Genomic DNA, 22,972 nt, shown 5'->3' with positions numbered 1-22,972 from the left:
CTCGAATCCTCGAGTTGCTAAAAATCAGCGTTCTTCAACCGGAAGTACTCAAATTTTTGTTTAATTTCTCGACTTAGTTCTCTAAATTTTCCGCAATTCCTGAGAGTGTAATTGTTAGTTGAATTTAAATATTTATTTTTACAAACGCTGACTGTGAGTTTATGGTCCGACTGGATGAATTAGAGCTTTGCACCACCTTAAAACTGATAAATATCTACAAACATCAGAAATGAAATAAACGTCATTAGACTAGGTTCCAGTCTATCCTACCTATCTGTAGGTCAATGTATATCTATCTGGTATATGTGACAGGGTTTTGTTGACAGTTGTATGTCATTGAAGAGTGGCATTGTCTTTTAGGTTAGTCAGGTGAGTCAGGTGAACCGTTTGAATTAGTAAATGATCATCTGTTTGACAGGAAACTTCTGCTACAGTGTGTGGGCATCGCAGACAAAATGAGGAAGGTTTGATTACCACGAGCATGGGCACAGGTAATGAGATTTTATTACTAAACGATTACGAAGTTTGCGTATTTGGTGTTTTCCTTAAATGCTGATAAAAATAAGGCTTAGTCGTTTATTCTTTAGAGACAGTTGCTTTATTAATCACTTCAGCTCATCATTATGCTGATAATTCCTTTTTGGACGGAAGTTCTGTGGTGCCAAAACTTTACTCCGATGAATGGACCGTGTTGGGAATAAGTTATCCTTTAGTTGGAAGGATCTGGATCAGGGAAGAAGTTCAAACACCTGAGAGTCGGACTCTGTGTGCTCTTGAATTATCATGCAGTGAAGGAGCTATTTTCCCTATTGACTAAAGATCATTTGGGCCGAGCAGCATTTCCCTATCTTATTGTATAAAGTTCAGATGTGATAGTTCGCCCATCGAGAAACTACTCGAAAACACCCCTGTTTTAAAGTTCCACCTCATGTAGCGCATTATTTTGTTTGCAATGCCTTTCTTTTGCGACTCTGAAAGAGGTGTGACTTATTTACGTTTTAAACTACTTTCTATGCAAGATTAATTCACTTTATTATTGACAATCTTTGGATTTGAAAGATTTGACACATTTCAACCCAACGAAACTTTTGCTGAGGTGGGTTATTTATAGCAGTAGTCCTATCTCTTTTAACCACCCTTCCAACGTTAAGAAAGTGGCTAATAACAAAAAAGTGAGTCATTCTTAACCCCGTTGGACTTTACTAGTACTGTTTAAGAATCAGCTATTACAGCTTTACTTAGACCAGGTGGGTCAACAAGGAACTATACATCCCGAACTTGGCTACTAGGCTCATATCTCCTGGCCAGAAATTAGTAATCCGTGCAGCTCAAATGGTCAAAGCAAGATCCCCTGTAGTTATTAAAGTGAAGCCGTTTTATCACTATGCTTCCAGAAAGAATCCTCATCATTCCTTCCCCAGCCCTGGTAGGTCTCAGTCGAAATATAAAATCTCAGTTTCCTGCGACTTTTAGTTTTGAGATATTTTTGAGATACTCACCTACACAGATACCCACTCACACAGGTACTCACCTAAACACAAATCATTTTCTAAAAACCATTTTGGCGAAATCAGTTGACTTCAAAACTGATGAAAACTGGCGCAATGAGAAATTCCAGTTGCCACTGGAAGGAGAAGAGAATAATGGCGAATGGTGGCCTCTTTATTTCATGCCAACTCAGACGATAGTAAATCCAATACGCCAATTGCGACCGCAAACTTTTCAAATCCAAATTTTCTTCCTGATTTGCTCTTGTGAAAAGTAAATTAACAAAGAACAAACTGTTATTTCGGCCTCAGAGGAATGAGAAATTCCTTTTTCATTGTGGCGTGAGATTGTTATTCTGGGAAATTCCTTCCCATTATTCGGTGATTTGCCAGAGAGAGTGCGCTCTCTGCAGGGGGTTGTTTTTTGGTTATTTGTATCACCAGATAAGAGCATTAAATGTGCTAAAGAGGGAGGAGGCAAGGAGAAGATTGGTAGACGCCAATGAGAGGGTGCGGCCAACTCGGCCGTAAGATACCTTCACGGAGGGTGTCAAGCTCCTCTATTTCCCTCCACCCCCGCCGCTACCATTACCCTTTCACGCCCTCTAATTTCACATATTCACCGTCTCTTTATTTACTCTATAAACAACACGAACAGGACAGTTCGAGAATGGCGCACATCTTTTTTTTTGACAGATTGTTTCCTCATTTACAGCATCCCAAGAAGCTCCAAAAATAATTTCTTTTCCAAGAATATAGACTTGGAATTCTTCTATAACAAATCTCGACCCATCCAAACTTCTGTCAAGACATCCAGCCATTTTTTTTATGGGGCTGCATCTCTGGTTAGATAGCCAGAACTGTTTCTCCTCTGCTGGATGAAACCAAAACTTCGAACAGTATTGCCACGGAAGAGTTGTGAATCTTTTTGTCCCCAAGATCGGGCAAAAGGGCCAAATTCGTGTTTAGTCAAGTTTCTGGCACCCTGACTTTTCCTTGTTTTGGCTCACAAAGTGCGGGAACAAGCCGAGCCGAAAAACGGAAATACGGTAGAAGCTCATAATTTAAATTTTCTTTGACCCCCAACCCCCCTAGGACTTTAGCCAAGAAACTCCTGCAGGCGGAAGTAGAAATTCGCAATTTTTTAAAATTTGATGAAAACGGTTCCATTAATGGGTCGCTTCCGATTTCGACGTCATGTACGGACTTTAGGAGTACAACTAAGTTGCTAAAATTCCTTAACCATAACAAGCTCTAATTAAATGAATTTTTCTTTTTTAAATTTTTTGGAATCTGGACCCGACGGTTTCTTCTAAATCTCTTCATACCCAGTTTTTCTATTTCAACTTTTATCCCAGAAAAATTAGTTTTTGGTCAGTGATTTTCCTCTATTCAGAACAGTCTCGGATCTACCTTCAGTGATATGTTCTTGATTTCGGGCAGGAAGCATGTTATGACAGGGACAATCAAGAAAAGAATTATCATTAAGAACTTTTTTTTTTTGCAGCTCAGCCGGACCTGGAGACCAGGAATTACGACTCGAAGAAGGCTGGCATCGTGCTCGAGAACGGGCAGACTACAATCGAAGAAGTTCGCTATATAAAGAACTACACGGTCGTAGAAGAAGAGGACTCCTGTACTAGATTAGAGACCCTCTGTTCGGCCCAGTTGGAAGAAAGACGGTGGGAGAAATCTGTGCCTCAGAAAGGTACTTACCTTCGCGGCTCCATTGTCTGTTGTTCGTATAAGAAGTTAAATGCGCGCCCGCTGAGATCGCAAAACTGCAGTGAGCTTTTAACTTTAAGCTGAGAGCTTGAAGTACGTCACCAGCTGTTCTCAAACTGTGACCTCTTCAGCACCCACCGTTTCTTTTTCGGCTCATTTAAGTCTCAAAAGTAAATTTTCACTTTCTCTTACTCCTAGTAACCGGAAGAGGCGCTTCCGGTTTATGTAAATTGGTGGGAAATAAGATGAAAAGTAAGTTAATCACTTTAGCTGTCCTCTCAGACTCCAGAGCGAGTCCGCCCAAAAAAAAGAACTTAATCCAAAAAAATCCCCATAAAAATCCAACAGTTAATCCAACTCTGGAATCACTCACGAAAATAATAATTATTATGAATAGAAAAGAGAACCAAGATGGAGAAGAGCTGACATGTTTCCCTCTCGCTCACTCGGCTGAGCCACAAAATAGTGATTAGGTAAATGGCACTTGGTGTCGGGGGGGCCCCACACCCATCAGATACTAAATTTGAACTTTCGTAGGTGTTTTATTTCGGCTGAGTTCGAACCCCAAAGGCGGGCAGAAACCATTTGATTTTTAGCCTAGACTGCTCAAAACGGATATTTTGGGCTAAAACTAGTACCAGTTAATTTGATATGATCGCAATGCTTCCCTATTTCAGTGCGGAAAGAGAAAGGAGGAAGTGGCGTCATCACACTCACGACTTAAACTACTTAAATCTTCTTGAAAGTTCCGATTTGCACCACTTTAATATTTCGCTCCGTGGAAAAGTTCCATTTCCAAAAAAAATCGCCAAAATCTTCAAAAACTTTTCATTTAAAATAGAATTTCCGGTTAGATAATTTTCTTCAAATTTCTGATTTTCATTACATTTTGAATTCTTATTTTCACTTAATTAATTGAAGCAGAAGCGGTGGAACTTGGATAGAAAGCCGGTGCGCTACCTCTCGCTCTAAAGAGTTTTTACGGAGAAGACTTCAAATAAAAGTTGTGGAAATCGTGTGAGCAATAAACACACCAAGTTTCAAGAAAATCGTACGTAACTTTCGAGAAAAATTTTAAAAAGCTGAAAGTAAACTTGCATTTCCGGTCGGCTGATTTTTTCTGTCCTACGATCCCACACCTAAACCGGATATGTAACAAATTTGAATTTATTTTTTACGTTTTTGTGTTATGCTGAGCAAGCACTCTGCAGTCGAATGGAGGCATATGTACCAATTTGTAAAGCCCTGAAAACGGATATTCCCGGTGATAACTTGAAATTGAAATTGTCACGACTGCAATACTCCTCTTACCTAGAGAAAGAAATCAAGTAGTGACCAGCGGAAGTAAAATTTATTCAAATAAATATCGGATCCTTTAGCAAATGTTTATCTCGAAGAGCACATGGTCTAGCTGAGATTTTCGGACTCAGAACTTCAGTAACAAATGAACATATTTGGCTAGAATCTAGAATGGAGCAGAAAGTTGCGTGGCGGAAGTTATGGATACTGGCGGGAAGTTGGAAACATTGGGAGTGAGTGAATAAAGTGCGACGTGGAAATGAATAGATTTGTTGTTAGGAAGGCAGTGTTAGTACGAGAATGGCCTGAGGCTCGATGAGGCTCCTAATGCATTTAGCGACTCCAGCTGGCAACCTCTCCCACACTCCCAACTGTCCTCACCTCCACACTCATTCCAATAGAGGGTCATGAAGACTGACGTCATTCACTTTACAGCTGTACTATATATTCTGCTTCCAGTTCCGGTTCGCGATAGGAAGTTCTTGAGCGTGTTGAGTGGATTTTCGGAGTTTTCACCGGAAAAACACGTTTTGAGCGGAAGTTGCTGAGATTTCCCTTTCCACAATTTACGAATTCGATGTTTCTGAAAGCTTAAAATTTTACCGTAGAATCATTTACCGGATTTTTTTTTTAACTTATTGAAGACAAGGGCTCAAAGAACTCAAAAGCTTGACTAGTCTTTATATGATCAAGAGATGTAAACTTGAATATGCCTCCATTATTTGGAGCAGCAGGCGAAATACATTGGTTAGAAAAGCTGCTAAAGAAATCTGCTGGATATTAAAGTGTTGCGAAAGTAAAATTATAGTGGAGCAGTAAAAAGTAACAGTGAGTTATATCGGACTAACATCCGTATTGGAACGATATGTAGTTGTTCTTTAGTTAGATGTAACGAAAGCTAGTCTTATCACTTTGATTTGAATTGCTTTCTCAGGGAATGCTGATGATATTATGAGGTTCTTTGGAATTGTGACGTCTCGCTACTTTATCAAAATATCTTATCAAAGTGAACTTAAATATCATTGGAGCAAAAAATCTTTTTAATACAAATGTAATTTGGGAATAGTGATTTGGAAAAGTGGTGTGAGTGACTCACTGGACTTTCAAACTAAGTCTTGATATTGGGAATGGTGTTTATTTGTGCAGGGGACAGACTACTGGACATTCCTTGCAAAGTCTGTGGCGACCGGAGTTCCGGTAAACATTACGGCATCTACAGCTGTGACGGTTAGCCATTCAAACTTATTTAATTGTTTATTAAGGTGTTGAGATTTTCAAATCCTTCTAATCGTTTGCCCTTTGTTTGGTAGGTTGTTCAGGGTTCTTCAAGAGAAGTATCCATCGTAACAGAGTATACACGTGTAAGGCGCAGGGCGAGCTGAAGGGCCGCTGCCCGATCGACAAGACTCACAGGAATCAGTGCCGCGCTTGCAGACTCACCAAGTGCTTTCAGTCTGCCATGAATAAGGACGGTAAGCTGGCACCAGTTTCACTAGCATCACCAAACATTACTTCTCTTGCACAGACCTTCTTCTTGATAATCTAATGCTTTCCAAGCAATTTGAGCCAAATGCCACCATCTTAGCAAATTTTCTTGAGAAGCATCCCCCACTCATTTCACGACTTGGTTCTCCTCCCTTTGTTATCCAGCTAATTCGCCATATTGGATACTGTTTCATCAAAATTACTCCATACCCTCACACAACTCAGTTTTCAATGCTCTTATTTGAAATTATTTATAGTAATTCATTAGTTAAGTTCACAGTAACAATAGAATTTAAATTGGTAGATACCATACCATGGGAAGACTTAGTTGGACAAGATCCCTTGAAGCATCTGTTTAAGAAAATCAACTCTTTAATTTTATCCTTTCGTAATTATTGCCAAGTACATTGTACAACTTCCGGAGGAAAATAATCGCCTATCATTTACAGCACAAGGATTTTGCTGGATTTAAATCTCCGTAACAAAAACTAACAGTTTAAAAAATTAATTATACGGGGTTGGTAAAATGACAAATCAGCCGGAACCCAACATTTCATTAATACTTCCGCTCGTAATTTCAGCCATATAGAAACATTCGGAAAAGTATGTGTTTAATGGAATTATTTTTTAGAATTTATTAGATGATATAGACCACTATGCTGGCCATTTTCATCTACAAAATATTTGTTCAGTAGAGAGTAGCATCTATTCAACTTCAACTTATTATTGTAGTACGTACTTTACTAATTATTTGTTTATAAAACTTCTTTACTAGTACTCAATTAAATGGACTTTTTTTTTTGTTTTCGCCTCAAGGTTCTGGGCCATCGATTTGATTGATCATTTGACGATCGACCCTAATAAATAACGAGCACTTTTTTTAAAATTAAAATTTTGTAAATGCAGATTTTTTTAATACTTTCTAACCAAACATAACAATTCAGCGACCGAAAAAGTAAAGCAAATGGAGGGGACACGAAGACTTCTGGTTACTTTAAGGAAGAGAAGCAAGTGTAACAATCCTGTCTGACGTTCGGAATTAAAACTATTTTGAGGTTCCGCTAGAAGTAGTAATAATGTCAAAAGGCACAATTTCGTAAACGGGAATCGCGATTAGGGAAGGTCAGTTTTACCAGCGTTTGCGCCATTTTCTATTGAGATGGTAGGAAATTCCTTCCCGAAATGCTTATCACTTTCATGTAAAACATTTCCCTTGGAAAACTGAATTTTGGGGGGATCTCCTGGAGCTGCCATGATGAGCTTGACTCCTCTACACTTGGCTTACAGCACAACACAGGCTTCACCAATATAATACCTTCCAGCAGGTATCGAGCCACATTAAACACTAGAATTCTTAATTAAAGGAAATCTGTTGATCTGGAGCTTTCTTTCTATACAGAATGAATTTGTTATTAATCACAAACTGTGCCAACTAATTTCACCAAGTTTGGCAAGCTAAATAGCCAGAAAACATTTAATTGGAATATCTTGGTTTTGAATTTGGTCCAAGAGTGTGGCAGATAATTTACTAATATTGGAACCGTGTCTGCCAACCACAAAGCAGTTGTCGGCCTCCAACATGTTCCAACTTGCCAGTTTTGTTTGCAAATCTGCGGCGAACCACTCCTAATTGTTGGCCTTTCTTAAGGAATACAACCCAGTAAGGTCCTAATGTACCTAATTTTGTGTGGTAAGGAAAATTTAACAAGAGTTTGATTGGTTAAGAATGGTGCGCATGGCTTTCAATGAAAATAAAATTTCTAAATCTGGTTAGAAACAGAAACTTGCAGCAAAGAGAAGATTTGGTTTGGCAGCAGCAGCATCAGCCGCACCTCCAGCAGAGATTATTAAATCAAATTGTATCTGCTACGAGAGAACAGCCCTAACAGAAATATTAGATAGTACACATCGTTTTTTAGACCGGCAATGCCATTTGTTACAGCTGTTAGGGATCCCATAGGACCAACGTTAGAAGACAGCCCGTTCGCTAGGTATACATGTCGACATATCGATAGCAAATTACAAGTAACAATGCCGGCCGATAAGGAAGCACAATGGTACAGTTTGACCCCCCTCCATTCTGAAATTGAAGCTGCAGGCGGCCCCGAGTTCACATTTATCACATTTATTCCATTCAACGCCCTGAACGGCGAGAATAACTCGACTCCCCCTACCCTTACACTATCGCACCTTTCCTTTGTTAGCAATTCAAAATGAAGGTGAAAAATGGGGCGTAAATCCCCCCCCATTCCCGCCGAAATGATATAACAGTAAATTACGATATATTCTCATAGATCAGACTGGTGCTTGTCGCATTATTTTTGGGGTTTCTTTGGAATTTCTACCTTCCAGTAAGAGGTAGTGTCAAATGTTTGCAAAATGAGTCCGTGTATCGTAAGAATATCCGTTTTGAGGCCTCCCAGTAGAAAAACTCCTCACTGCACACTCACAAGACTTTTACTCACCTCATCCTTTCGTCGAGAAAAGTTGTAGTTGTTTTAAATTTTAGATTTATTTTTCTTGAACACTGGGTGCTTTAGTGATAAAAGTAGCCAAAATTTCAAGTGGTTCCTTGACTTCGGTTCTCCTTGGATCCAGCATCATCATAAGGAAATCTCCATCATCGCCTGAAACAATGTTTCATTGGTTCAATCAGGTTCGAAGACGCCCACCAATATGTTTAAAGAAAATCTTGGTAACGTTTTTCTGAAAATTCCTTAAAACCGCAAATAATAGGCATTTCCGGCTGTCTGATGTTGTACAAAAGCTCATTGCAAAGTCTCGAAGGGCAATTTTAAATATGAACTTGGAACTTTCCATCATTTTCATCCTTTAGTTATGCTGATTGCAAACTTCCTGAGGGCCGAGGAAAGCTCTCTCGCAGACCATTTGTGAAAGTCACTTTGCTCACTTTCAGTTATAGTTTAAAGAGGAAACAAAATTTCGAAAATTAGCCATCACATTCCTTATGGTAAGATATTAATAGTAATACGAGTAGTAGAGAGAATGATTTTAGCTTGAGTTTTAATAAACCTTATCTCTTTGTGAGATATTTTGTTCACTCATAGAAAAGTAATTTTCTAAAAAACAACTTCTATGTACTCAGAGGACCCAAAAAGAGATTTTTGGTGAAATCACAATTTCGAAAATTTAAGATGATCGCAGCTTACTTAGAGTGGGAGAGACAAAAAATGAATGTATTAAAATATTTATTGTTTTGGGTGAAAGGATGCTGTGAGTCGGAGTTGATCGGATTTGGTATCATTAAATATAGATAAAGGGTGAAAAGTGAGAATTAGTTTGATTGGAAGGGGCCGGCCAGTGTGATGACAAGCCCAGCCTGGTCTCGTTCCCACAGACTTCCGCTCGCTTTCCTCCTCGACAGTGTGACCAACCATCCAGTTCCTCTTGCCGGACCACCAAAGAGGATTAAGTTTTGAATCATGCCTATACGGAGCTGCAAGAATTGTGTCTCAATGTTCCATCGTCTATCTAACTACAAATCTAGACCAAAGCCAACCACCTAGAGAAGAACTTGTAAATTGTAAGCTCTAAGGAAACCTACCATCACAAGTTGGATTCACTTAGATTGTCATGTAATCAAGTCTACTTGGCAACCGATCAATATTTACAAACAAACCTTTGCTAATAATGGTTGTAACTTTTATTCAGGGTGTATACTTTACTCAGGGTTTTTTCATTTTTTTTAAAGAATTTACAACTGTACAGCAAGGCTAGTACAATAAGTAAAAAAGATGAATGTACATTAAGTATGTGCGTTGACTTAGCGCCAGCGCATGTACAATGGTTTGATTTCTTAAACAGCGGCCATCCAGTGAAGGCCCCTTAAGAAGTCAGGGAGTGCTACACTCCCTCAGGACAGCCTATTCTACAGGAGAGAGATAATTAACCTAAATTAGGCGACTTTTTAAGTATACAAATTTTAACTGCTTGTAACTCCTAAACTAAAGCGTCATTAGAATTGTTATTTCAATCTTGTACTGATGTGGACCGTAAGTGTTCAGTGATGATCATAATGATCTGATGATAAAAGAGCCAGAGATATTAGGTCAGTTGTAATAACTACGCTGCGCTACACTAACAAATATTGGGCACCAACATCAGCATAATTGAACGTATAACCACATATTTGGACATATTAAAAAGTTCATTATGGCATAATGTATAAATGTATCCATCTAATTATGTAGCTGTCTACACACTCAACCTCCTCTCGCCGGGAATCCATTAATTTCGCTGGTCGGCACTTAATGGCCACAAAGTAAACAGATCATCAGTTCCACCGAATAATGTTTATTGATTGATTGCAGAAGTGTTATAATCATCTATAGCTCATCGTTCTGTTACACTATCAACTCAAATTGATTTTAGAAACAGGTTTGCTGGCAGTGGGAAGATGAGAGGGTAAGGAGTAGTGGAATAAATGGTGTGAACCTTAAAAACAGTGCCAGGTTAATTTTTTTAAATATCCAATCGAAGAAATGAACGAAATCTCAGAATGAACAATATTAAAAAATATTAATAAAAAAAGTAAAAGGGATGCGTTCGCAGTGCTGAATAATATTTTTGATTTTATCCTACAAAGAAATCTCTAAACCAAACTGATTATTCTACTGATGATGGATAAAGGTACGAATCCGATGAGGGATACAATAATAAATATACTAGCGCTGATAAAATCAAATAAAGGAAAGCAGCAATTTGCAGCAGTACCAACTTCAGCTCAAGTCAGCACCGACTACCTTCAATACTGGTCGTCACTTCCTACCAGAGAAAATTGACCAGAGAGAAGGATATCCAAAGATACAGTTTCAGCGCGCTTACCTTAAATAACGGAAGTGCCGGAATTCTTACTCCTTCTCATTTTATTTTCATAACTGTCTTTTTAATTATTTTGGTACTGATGATCTCAAATCTCACACAAATACAGGACTCAAATACTATACAGTATTTAATAGTATACTAGAAATAACACAAAATTTTTATTGATAAATGAGGAAGAAAAATACAAAATAACGCGGACATTTTGAGGCCATGTATTGTAATTACGAAATAAAATGAACTAAAACAAATAATAATATATGTATATTATAAATTAGTCTCGTCAAGTCAATCTTCTTTTCTGCAGGTATCTAAGATTGCCATATGGTCGGAGAAAATTAAAATCTCTAAAAAGAGAATAAGGAGAGCACGAACGTGTTGAATAGTAAAGTACTGGTGCGTCCAGAGCAGAGATTCCAGGCTCCGTACTGCCGTCAATGTTCTCCAGAACTGCTTCCTTCTAATCAACACTTCTCCACTCAATATAACTTATGGTCCAATCCCCTAGCGAGTCTCGCGCTCACTGTTCTGCAAAGTTAGCCAACGAAACGTTTCCAACTCCTAAGCCTTGCACCAACTGGCCAATAAAAAACAAAACGCGCGCGTTAACTCACTGATCACTACACTGGTTTCCTCTTCGGTTGTTAATGGCGACTGTAGCACCTACTTTCTGTGCTATTTCCACTTTTTAAATTAAATAAATAATTCTTTAAAGCATACTGAAACGAGATCTTAATTTAGTAAAATAAATCTTTCTTCCAGTAATTTATTTTTTTCGGATGAAAACAGTTCCTTTAGTCTTAGTGAAACAATAAATCAGTTCCTCCATTGTTGGCAGAGAATACATATAAGAGTGAAACTAGTTCTACCTCTAGGGAAAGCCAGTATTGTTGAAGGACAGTTTATTCTGTTCCTAATTTATTAGGCTAAAATATCCCTGTTTAGGTTTCTAAGTAACGAAAATGAGGTACTTAGAATTGGTTTGAATATGTATATTTTTTAAGAATGTGTGTTGGTAGGGCAATCGTGACGAAAATGGAAAATCACATTTTTAAATTTCAAATTTAATATTTTTAATTGGGAAACAAGCTTTTGTCCAAATTCTCTTTATTCAAGTTTGTTTGTAAGTTTTTTAATTCCTCAGTGTTGTTTTTTGGGCAGTTCAGGTAGGTTCTTCACTATACCATTTTATTAATGTGGTACGGATTGTAAGTTTCGAGCAATTACCTAAATTTTGCTACACCCAGGTTTTCGTAGCTTTTGGGTGAATCAAAAAGCGAATCCCCTTGACAAAATCATTTTAGCAACTTGGTTATGCTCTGAATATTTCTAACTTTTAGTTGGTGAGATAACGAAAAGCCGCTACAAGAAGAACGGAAATCTTCACTGCTACTCCTGGGCACGCTATAGCCGTTTAATTAGGGCGACAAGTTTTGCGTCGATAGTACGATGATCCCAATGAGATTCTGTCAATATTACGCTAGTTAGACATCTTCAGAGCACTTGGGTTCCGGAAAGACTTGTGAGCATTTAAACATTCTTGGTCACAGAAATAACACCTGCCACAGAGTTAGAAAGGAGCTGCTTCAAGGTATTTGTTTTAGTTTTACGATGGCTATTGACCATCCTGAGAGGAGATCAAGAGTTCGCGGGTATGCAAAGCGAGTAAAAAAGGTCTTCGTTTTTGTGTAACAGAGCTAATTGGAATTGAGAGTCAGTAAATGAGAGTTGCTGCCGCTTTAGCTGGGGTCTTTTTAGGAAGGCACATCCAAGTGATGAAGTCTTTGTCAAACAGAAACCCAGCCGGCAACTTAACAGCGCCCACATCACTTTTATGCTGTTCTATGACGTAACTTGGGAACCGTCTATTCCAACAGTTGACGACCAAGAGGAAAACCCTTTTAATTGGTATGCAAAGAACTTGGTGTAGGCCTGACGCAATTTCCGCTACCGCCACTATCCTGCTGTAACATCTGAGGGTGCAACCACCTCTTACTGACACGACCCGCCTCCACTTGGATGTGACTGCACACATACATACACATACACACACGAGTATACCGGCGAACTGTCAACTTGGAAACAGTGACAAGGAGTGACTGTGACAATATTTGGACTCTGCCTGATTAGACTATCTCTCCCTCTTTTCAACTTAGACCTAGACACGCAAAGTACCAAGTATTTAAGAATAAATTTATTTTTTTACTTCGTCCTGTTAAATTTTAGTAAAGCAAATTACAAATCTTCAGTCTTCAGCCACTTAGTAAAACCACTATTACATTACCGGCGGGGGAATAGTAGTTTTCACAAAAATAAAAAGAGGCACGTTAGAGGGATGTCTCATACCTTCGCTCTAAAAAACAATTTTCAAAAAACACTTTCAAGCGAATCAGGTAGATCCTTAAATATAATACAAGCGAAAATCAATGGGTTTACTTGTATTCCCGGACATTACGTATCTGCAAGTTGGTAACTCGATAGCGAGCAATGTCAGCAACCACCAGTTCATCCATCAATTTAATTAATAATATAACTTTGTTTTTCAACAATTATTATTTATGATTTGCTTTGCTGAGAAGGAATAATTAGAACAAAAAGAATTCAACGTGTAAAGTTCCAATTTTTTTTTTTGACGAAATGAAATTTTCTTCAACCTAGAATTCATTTGAAAAAAAAGTAGTCAATAAATCTAGAAAAGTATCGCTTCCGGTTACATTCAAAGGATTTCCTAAATTAATATTGAGACCTCATATTAACCTGTGCTCCAGAACTGCCTCAAGAAGAATATTGCTGTTAAAATATTTCAAGGACAACTTTTAGATCTTCGAGTTCGCCGTTGGTTTAAAGGGAATCGTTGGAGCCGTATCCCTCAGCAGAGCCTAAGGGTAAGCTGAAGTGGAAAGTTTCAGTTTGTGTGGGCTGGGATACCGTCAGAGGGACAAAAAAGTGGCCAGCCGAATTCTTTCTATGATGGACATTTAGTTGTAGTCATTTTTTGATATTATGCAATTTTGATACTTTTGAAGAAGAACCCGATTTATGAAGAGAGAACGAGATGAATGGAAGTATGTTTCGGGAACCCGTGGATTTGATGATGGTAACCTGGAGTTCCGGAAACTGGACATAGATAGGCCTATAGATAAGGCCAAAGTGCGCGCTGGTGGAGGCGTGCTAGGTTTGTAAACATTGCGAATAGATACGCCGTCTATTAGAGGCTAGCCTCTTGTAAAACATTTACAAATCAATATAACTAGATGTAACCGCTCCTGCACAAACATTCTACATCGGATCAGCTGCACACTGCGCGTAATTGTGCGAATGGATGGTGAATGTGGTCAGTACTTATTTACACATTTGTTAGGTGTGGCTTCAGTTTCAGCTGGTCTTACTTTGTAACTTCGGTGCGACAAATTAAAGCCAGTAGGCCTGAAACACCAGGGGTTTTTTTCCCTCAACTGTTGCTTTAGCGTTTTAGAGTTCTCATTCAATTTATTACTACTCTCATGAAGAAAAACTCAAAGTTTCTGAAACCCTTAAGACCGGAAAAATAGTTTTTCGAATTGGTTTCTGTATTTGTGAATAGTGGTTGGTGAAGCGAAATCTCAAACTTGACACTTCCTTTGGTCCCCTTGAGCACATGAGGTTTCCTGTGAAAATTCTTCAAATAAAATCCTCACTTCCCGTAACTGTTCGGAACAGTGATGGTGGTCAAATTTGCGATTTCAAAACAACTCTTGATTGATACCATTCTTCAACATAACTTTTTATTACCTCTTTTTGACATCCGATTAGCATCGGATTTCTTCATCTCCTTGTTTGTAATGAAATGCCGAGTTTAAAAAAATCCCTGGCCATAAATGACGAATTCTGGTACAGTGTTTTTAAATTGAAAATTTGTTTTTATAAGAATACCGGAGAGACTTGTGTCAGCTTTGGTGCCCAACTTGATCAAATTTGCATGGTAGACAAATACAGGACAAAAAAGCAATTTGAAACCGCTCGAATCTACGGGAATTAGCGAATGGTACTGAAGATGCTGATATGATCAAAGTATCCTTGAGTCTTTTTTTGAAGCAAAAATTGAAAGCTCCTTAAAAATTACTGTTTAAAAGGAAAACATACTAGTTTGGTCAAAAGCTGCTTTTAAGAGCTTTTTACTCCTTTATTTATCAGAAAAGCTCCTGAAGGACAGAATAAAGAGAAAAAGTTCTGCTGGTGAGAGAGGGTTAAGAAGTGTACCCTGAAAGCAAAGTTATTTCTGTGAAAGGAATGGTCAGTGAAGTGAAAGGAAACTCTTCAGGAAGATGTACTCTCAATGGGAAATGGTGGGCTAAAAGAAAGAAAAAATATAAAAAAAGAAAATTGTAAAGATTGGGGTTTGTTTTGAAAATCCTTGGAGGACTAGGAGGGAGTTGGGCTCCGTCTAAAACCCTTTTTACTGATTACGACTGCTTGGCTGGCTCTAGACAGCACCTTCTTTCAGCAAAAAGAAGAAGATTATAATTGGCCCTAATCTGTTACTCAGTAAGTCTACTCTAACCAATTGAAGCCTTACTTACAGAAAAAGAGAGTCGGGTGGGGACCAACAGGAAGTGAAGGGGTATTCAGCTGCCAGTGGCCTTCCACTTCCTTCCACCTCCTTTCCAATTCCACATCCTCGTCTCCCTAAATCCAAGCAGAAAAAGAAACTCGCCATTTTTCTTCCAATTTTCATCTTCTTCCTCGTGTTTTATTTTTTCAAGTAAAATCTCTTTGAAGGGAGCCCCCTTTACTTTCCCTGTTGGTAACTGCCGCCGCTGACTGAAAAATCTATAAAAATCGTAGAATCTGTTCCCAGCTTGGCACTGAGATTTCACCCCATTTCAGGCGCCTAAGTTTTTGTTGGAGCCTTTATGTCTACCCATCATGCTAAACATGACCGTAACATCCTTATCACTAGTTTGAATTCTCCAATTTAGGTCCATTTAATCAGTTGATTATCGTCACTTATTTCTTTACTCGATACTCTGTGGCACTAAAATAAACCACTGAGTGCCTCCACTCCACTTTTCGTGAGATCATACCTGTGGGGCGGAGAAACTTTGCCAGCAGCCTCTCCTCTGTCTACTTAAACACTTACATTTCCTCCTTTGGTTATATCATTCATCTCTTAACGCTTCCAATGGGTCACTTATCAAATATCTTCCGACTTCCTCTTCTCTCTGTTATCCTTCAAGCTGCTTCATTCTCTCCTATATTCTTCAATTTGACATTCCATCCCTACCCTGAAGACTTCCTAATTTATTTGTCCTTTAGCTCAGCCTGCAAATGTAATTTCAAATAATTCAGGTTGGTATAAATCACATCAATAATGCTCAAGTTAAATGACTCTGATCGGTTCCAAACCCACGGTCGAATCGCTCCCTTAACTTCCTACTTTATTCCTGGATATCCTTCTGCCTGCTTGGCAGTTATTTAATCTTGGGAGAACCTGGTTGTTCAAAAATCCAAAGGTTCCATTTTTTTCTTAAAATCTTCATTATTCTGCTGTAAATTTTCCAAAAAAATTTTTTTAAAAGAGTTTCTGGATTATGGAACACTCTCTAGGCACAAGAAAATAAAGTTTTTGTTAAACTGTTCTCAAGATATATTTTTGGAATATGCAGAGAAACTGCTAATAGAAACGTAGGATTAAAGTGTCTTTATCGGGGAGTTGGCCGCTACAATTTCCTTGTCAATATTCCACAATACTGCCCAACTTCCATGTTTATATTTCCGCTTTTTAAAGCCCAAACACCTTCCTTTAAATTTCTCAAATTTAAATCCTGGGTGGTGCATTTCTGTCACAGCTTTTTCCTTATCATCTTTAAATTCTTCCAAAGGTCCAGAAATGAATAAAGTATAAATTCATAAATTCTTCCTCCACCAAGCCTCTTTCCTTGGAAATCTTTGCCGGTAGATATTCGTGACGCTCCTTCACTCCTTATTCTGAAAACTCAGTCTCTAATCCTTCACTTCTCCTGTTCCTCCTGAGTCTTTCTGACCTCCAAATACTCATGTAGTAAAATGTATTCATTTGTTTTCACTTAAATAATACTTCATTTACTCTTGTTCGTTGTATGATATACATATATTTGTATTAATTATAATTTATCCCCCTGCGGGTTCGGGGGTAGAATAGACCCGCAGTGTCCACCGCTTGTCGTAGAAGGCGACTAAAGGAGCAACTGTCCGTTGGCCTAATCCTTACGTCCTTTCAAATCTTAATTTTATCCTATATCCTATCCTTTTCCTTTTTTCTCCCTAGACTTTTTAAGGGTAGATGAAGCTCTTAGCCATGGTGAAGGCAGTTCATCTAGGGGGAGAATAACCCCGAAATAAAGCATTCCAGCAAGTCTAGGTGCTGTGAGGAGGCAGCCCCTCCGCTAGACTTACCCAGCAGAAGGCCGGTTACCTACTCTGGGGAAAATTAATTAACTCAATCTCTTCACAATAAGAAAAACCCGGCTGGATTTTCGGATAAACGACCTCGGCGAGTCAAGGATAAACGTTTAGGAATTACGGATAGAATGAAGGTAGCAACCTGGAATGTAAGATCTCTGAGTAACAAAGAAGAAGAGCTAAATAATGTGTTGGCAGAGGAAAACATTGATGTAGCAGTCATAACTGAAACGAAGAAGAAGTTAAAGGGAACGAAAGAATTAAAGGATTTTACAATGATTTATAGTGGAGTTAATCAAGAAGTGCGGGCTAGCAGTGGTGTAGCAATATTGATTAACAGTAAATGGAAGAAGAAGGTAGCGAGTTACACCTATGTAAATCAACGAATAGTAACTTGTAGATTTCGCATACTTAGAGGATATTTAACATTAATTGGAGTTTACGCCCCTGAAGAGGGAAGAAAAGAAGAGACTATACAATTCTATGACGATCTGCAGAGGGAGCTAGATAAAGTAAACAGAGTGGACCATGTCATGATTTGTGGTGACTTAAACGCAAGAGTGGGTAATCAGCCCATATCGGGTGTTGTTGGTTCATTTGGTGAAGCAACTGTTAATGGGAATGGCCGAGAATTAAGACAGTTTGCTACATACAATAAACTAAAAATATCGAACACCTTTTTTCGGAAGAAGGATATACACAAATATACATGGAGTGCAAGAGGACACAGGTCACTGTTAGATTATGTTATTGTTAATGAAAAAATGAAGAACCAGGTAGAAGATGTAACTGTTCACAGAGGAAAGGATATATATTCGGATCACTATTTAGTTGTGGGCAAAATTAAATTGATGGCAAAGTGGAAAAATTATAAAAAAAAGCCAGGTGATAAAGAGGAAGTATTTAAAGTATATTTATTACAACAACCAAGCATTCAAAATCTATTTCAAAACAGGCTCCAAGAATATTTATCAAAAATGACAACTGTTGATAATATAGAGGATGAATGGAACAACTTAAAAGTATGTATTGAAAGAGCAGCTTTCGAAGCGATAGGAAAGAAAAATAAAATGCGAAAGAGAAGAGGTCTGAGAATCTGGAATGCTAATATAGAAGAAGCAGTAAAAGAGAAGCAAAAAGCGTATCTTAATTTTTTACAGACGAAAACAGAGGACTCTAGAAGAGTATATAAAGAAAAACGAAATTATGCCAAAGAGGTTGTTAGACACGCTCATCAAGAATCATGGGACCATGTGATATCGAATATTGAAAATGATCTGCACGGAAGACAAATACTGGCTTATAAGATGATGAAACAGATGAATCAAACTGAAAAGGATACTGCTCGTTTTAATATAATTAGCAAAGAAAAATGGAAGGAGCATTATAAGAATCTATGGTTTAGTGAATCATCTGCAATAAATGCTGAAAGCAATACGCCCAGTTACAATAATACCGTTGATTCAATTACGTTAGAAGAAGTACAGCAAGCATTGCAAAGTTTAAAGAATAGAAAAGCATGCGGACTTGATGGAATTAATGGCGAGCTTCTTAAATACGGGGGTCTCTTACTGGAACTTAGACTGCTCCACCTGTTTAATGAATGCTGGAGAAGTTACAACATACCTAGCACTTGGAAAACAGCAGAAGTTATTTCTATTTTTAAGAAAGGCCAGCGAAATAACTGCGAACATTACAGAGGAATAAGCCTTTTGGACACAGTCTATAAGGCGTATGCAAAAATAATTAACAACAGGCTGAAAGTAATAGCAGACGTACTTCTTGAGGAAGAACAGTCTGGATTTAGAAAGGGCCGCTCCTGCAGTGACAATGTTTTTAGTGTTAAGAGAATTTTAGAAAAAAGACGAGAAATGAATCTAGAAACTCATTTGGCATTTATAGACTTCCATAAGGCGTTCAACTCAGTTGACAGAGAGAAGCTGTGGTCCATAATGAGAGAAAGAAATTATCCCTTCCATTTAATTGAAACCATTAAACATATGTATGAAGGTACAAAAATCATAATAAACACAGGCACTTCAAGAACCGAAGAATAAACAAAGGTGTGCGACAAGGATGTAGTATATCGCCAACTCTGTTTAATATTTATGTAGATGACCTGATAAAAAAATGGAAAAAAGAAGTTAGTTCAGGTATCCAGTTGAACAGAAGGAGCAATCTAAACATCTTACTGTATGCTGACGATGTAATAATACTACAGAACAATGAGGAAGATTTACAGCGCTCAGTGTATAAACTACATCAACTTGGAAGAGACTATAATTTAAATATATCAGTCATAAAGACAAAGGTTATGGCCCACCATGGAAAGCACCCACTTCGCTCTAAAATAGTAGTAGATGATAAGCCACTGGAACAGGTCTCGTTTTTTAATTATTTGGGTTGTGAGGTTAGTTTTCACCCAGATAATGATGTACAAAATAAAATAAGTAAATTTCAAGCTATCTGTGGTGTAATAAACAGATCACTTAAAAATAAAACGAGACCTGAAACAAAACTAAAATTCTACAAAACTATGGCTGTGCCTCTGCTCACTTATGGAAGCGAATCTTGGGTTACCAGAGCTAAAGATAAAAGTAACCTACAAAGTGCAGAGATGCGATTCCTCAGAAGAGTGAAGGGTTGCACAAAAAGAGAAAGAATACGGAATGTTGACATACGGGAGGAATTGGATATATACAATATCAATGAATTTATAGAAGAAATTAGAGATAGATGGAGGGAACATCTTAACCGTATGTCAACTACAAGAATACCTGTAATGGTCAATAAATACAGACCTAGAGGAAAACGTAGTGTAGGACGACCATTAAAAAGATGGAGATAAAAACAAAACAAAAAAAATAAAATAAAATAAATACAAAAATAATAAAATAAATAAAATATTGTGAAGACGGAACAGGCATGTTGCCTAATCCCTGAAGTGCAGAAGAAGAAGAAGAATTATAATTTATTTTCTAGTCTGGCAGATTAGGGCATTATGTTAGTTGTAATTGTTCTTAGGAGATGGTAGTGTTTAATGACCTTAATTGTATCAAAGGTGTGGATTAAAAGACCAAAAGTATTCTTCGAATTATAAATTAGTCGAAAATCAGATCAACTTTTTAAATATTTTTCCGGAAAACGGAAACTGAGTGGTTCCTGGGAGGGGGTGTTCTTTGAAAAGAGTTCCGTTCAAATTTATGTTACAAATGATGAACTTTAGATTTTCTTCTTTAAAATAAGATTTTGCTTTAAATACGTTTTCGTTACCGCCATTTTTTTTTTGTTACTTTTTTATTTTATGTAAAACTGAGTGACAATGTTGGCAGCGCTTATTGAAAAAGTACTACTTAAAAGATTATACAGACAGTAAGGGATGCCTGATTTATCGAAAATTGTAGCTTTTTTTTTTTTTTAAGGATCCGGCAACCTCAACATCCACAACATAGTGGGGGGGGGGGAGTGAAAAGGAGGAGCTTTTAGCCGCGCACATTACCGGTGGGTTTTCTTCTTCGAGCGCATCAAGTTAGCGACCTCGAACAAGGAGTTTTGTGGCTTCAAACGCGCACAGTGGATGGTCTCGTCCTTTACTAGATTTCGGTCCGCTGATGTTTGAGAGGGTTTACTGGCCTCAAGCCACAAGTACACCAACACTAAGACCCTGCTAAATGTCCACAAAAATCTTATAGCTAATTAAATCAGATGAAAGGCCTCAAACATGCCTCTACTCCACAGCAAGGGCCGGCGTTGCCTTGGACACCATCTCCACCCAGCATCCTTTGCCCAGGTGTTTGTTTCCCATCTCGTACCAGCCATCGTGGACCTTCTTTTTTCTCTCTTCTCTTCTTTTTATTTCCCCCTCATTCTCCATCATTTTTAATTACGTAATTAACTGAAAGAAGAAACGTGCCTAGGGTCCCTGAGCATACTGAACCCCTGAGCCAAAAATACCAGGTCCCTCTCCATACTGTTCTTAAAGTAACCCAGAACCAACTTCCTGAAATTCTCTCACATTTATTTCAAAGAAAAACCCAAATAAATAAGCTCGAAGCGACCTTTAAACATGACGAACACAAGTACAGTATCATGAATGTGAACTCAAGACATGCACACCATCTTCAAAACCAGTTTCAAGCATCTGGAGGTTCTAACTAAATCTAATACATGATGAACTGAAGACATAGAATGATGCATTCGGCGTGAAACTACCGCAGGAAGACTCAGAATGCATAAAGGCCCAGTATAGCCCCGTTCTGAACAGTTTCCGTTTCATCTTCTAAAGACATAAGTAGGCAATGATGATGAAACGTCGGCGTTTTCGAATTTGGTAAATCTTCCAATGAAAAATCTCCACCTCCTCTCTCTCCTCTAGTCTCCTCTCATAGAAGGGGGATATTTTCATATTATGAACAGCTGCAAAATCAATTTCGCGCAAATTAGAAGTGTTACAATGCTTGGACATTCTTTAATTAGGCAGCAAATCATGTTTCCTATTTTGGAGCAAATCATGTCTCATGGATCACCGGATAGTTGCTTTAATTAAACCCAATCTAGATTTATCTCTGATTGCGGCCAAGGCGTTCTTGTGATGATATTCTAACGAAATTGTTTGCCAGGCATTAAGCTAAGCCAGCAGGAAGTATATTAAGCTTTGAAGCCAAAAACTGAGACCGTTGGTCTAAACTAGAATTTGAATGAACTATTGAATGTGTTTGTCTAAAGGAATCACCAGTCCACGCCATGAAGCTTATAAAAATAACAATTAAAATTAATACATTGCTAAGATTACAAAAATGACCAAAATTAGTTAACCGAAATGCCCATTACTTGCAAAATTTGTATTAAAAGTAGGATGCTGCGATTAAAACGGGCATGTTCTTGGCTGCTGGACTGGGTTTAACACCAATAACATTTATCCTCAGATAATTAATATGGGGTCAAATATTCTGAGTTTGAAGGTTATTGATGAGTTAGAATTTTGAGAGCGGAAGTAAGAGAAAGTCCTGTGAGTTGTTTGCACTCGGATCTATTTATTATTCTTACTCATTAAACCTTTTATTCATTTTAAATGCTAATTGCTTATTGGTTATCTAAGAAATTATTGACGAATCATTTTGAAACGAAATGAATCTTTTTCGATTCAAAAAGAGTTTTGTTCTGTTCCGGTGCAGAGAGAAATTAGATGGAAAAACCATCAATTAGAATATCTCACTAATTATAAATATGGCGACCATTAAAGTGGGTTATAACAACTATTTAGTCTGATGGGCAAGTTGGAATCTTGAATAGTAGATTGATATGTGTAAGAGAAGTGTGTGAAATAGGTTCAGGAAGTTAGGGTAAGAGGATGATGATGTTGCTGGTTGTGAGATTGGCAGCACTGTTCGCTAGACAACTTAGTTAGGACCGCAGAACTTCCCCTCTTCAAGTTACCGAACTTTACCCACTCTCCTGGGTTCTGAAGCATCTCAACAAACCGGCACCGTGAGAGCGATATGTCGCCTCCAGCTACTATCGCTATCGATACTAATTGTTAATATAGATTATCACATCTGCCGAAAACCGCTATATTATCAGTTGGATTCTGTAACAAACTCTCATTTCAGCTCTCTCATTGGTCAGGACGTACAGAAAAGAAAATGACTGAAGTTTAGTCTGCTTTATTAGAAGGAGCAAAAAGAGAAAGTTCCTTCTGATGGAAAATGTTGACT

General features: G+C 38.0%; 1 protein-coding gene across 1 annotated transcript in view; it reads left to right on the top strand.

Moving 5' to 3' along the window:
• dsf (nuclear receptor dissatisfaction) overlaps positions 1-22,972 on the top strand; it is a 38,010-nt gene that overhangs the window by 2,595 nt on the left and 12,443 nt on the right. Inside the window, exons 2-5 of the mRNA XM_074129582.1 lie at positions 419-491; positions 2,995-3,195; positions 5,658-5,738; positions 5,822-5,983. Of these exons, the coding sequence (XP_073985683.1) occupies positions 482-491; positions 2,995-3,195; positions 5,658-5,738; positions 5,822-5,983 (454 nt within the window). The 5' untranslated portion in view covers positions 419-481. The remainder of the gene's footprint in view (positions 1-418; positions 492-2,994; positions 3,196-5,657; positions 5,739-5,821; positions 5,984-22,972) is intronic.

This window comes from Rhodnius prolixus, unplaced genomic scaffold (genome assembly GCF_049639745.1).
Source record: "Rhodnius prolixus isolate KJV_2025 unplaced genomic scaffold, Rpr scaffold_15, whole genome shotgun sequence".
NCBI classification, from domain to species: domain Eukaryota; kingdom Metazoa; phylum Arthropoda; class Insecta; order Hemiptera; family Reduviidae; genus Rhodnius; species Rhodnius prolixus.
The sequence above is the reverse complement of the archived record's forward strand: the minus strand, read 5'-3'. Positions and strand labels throughout refer to the sequence as shown.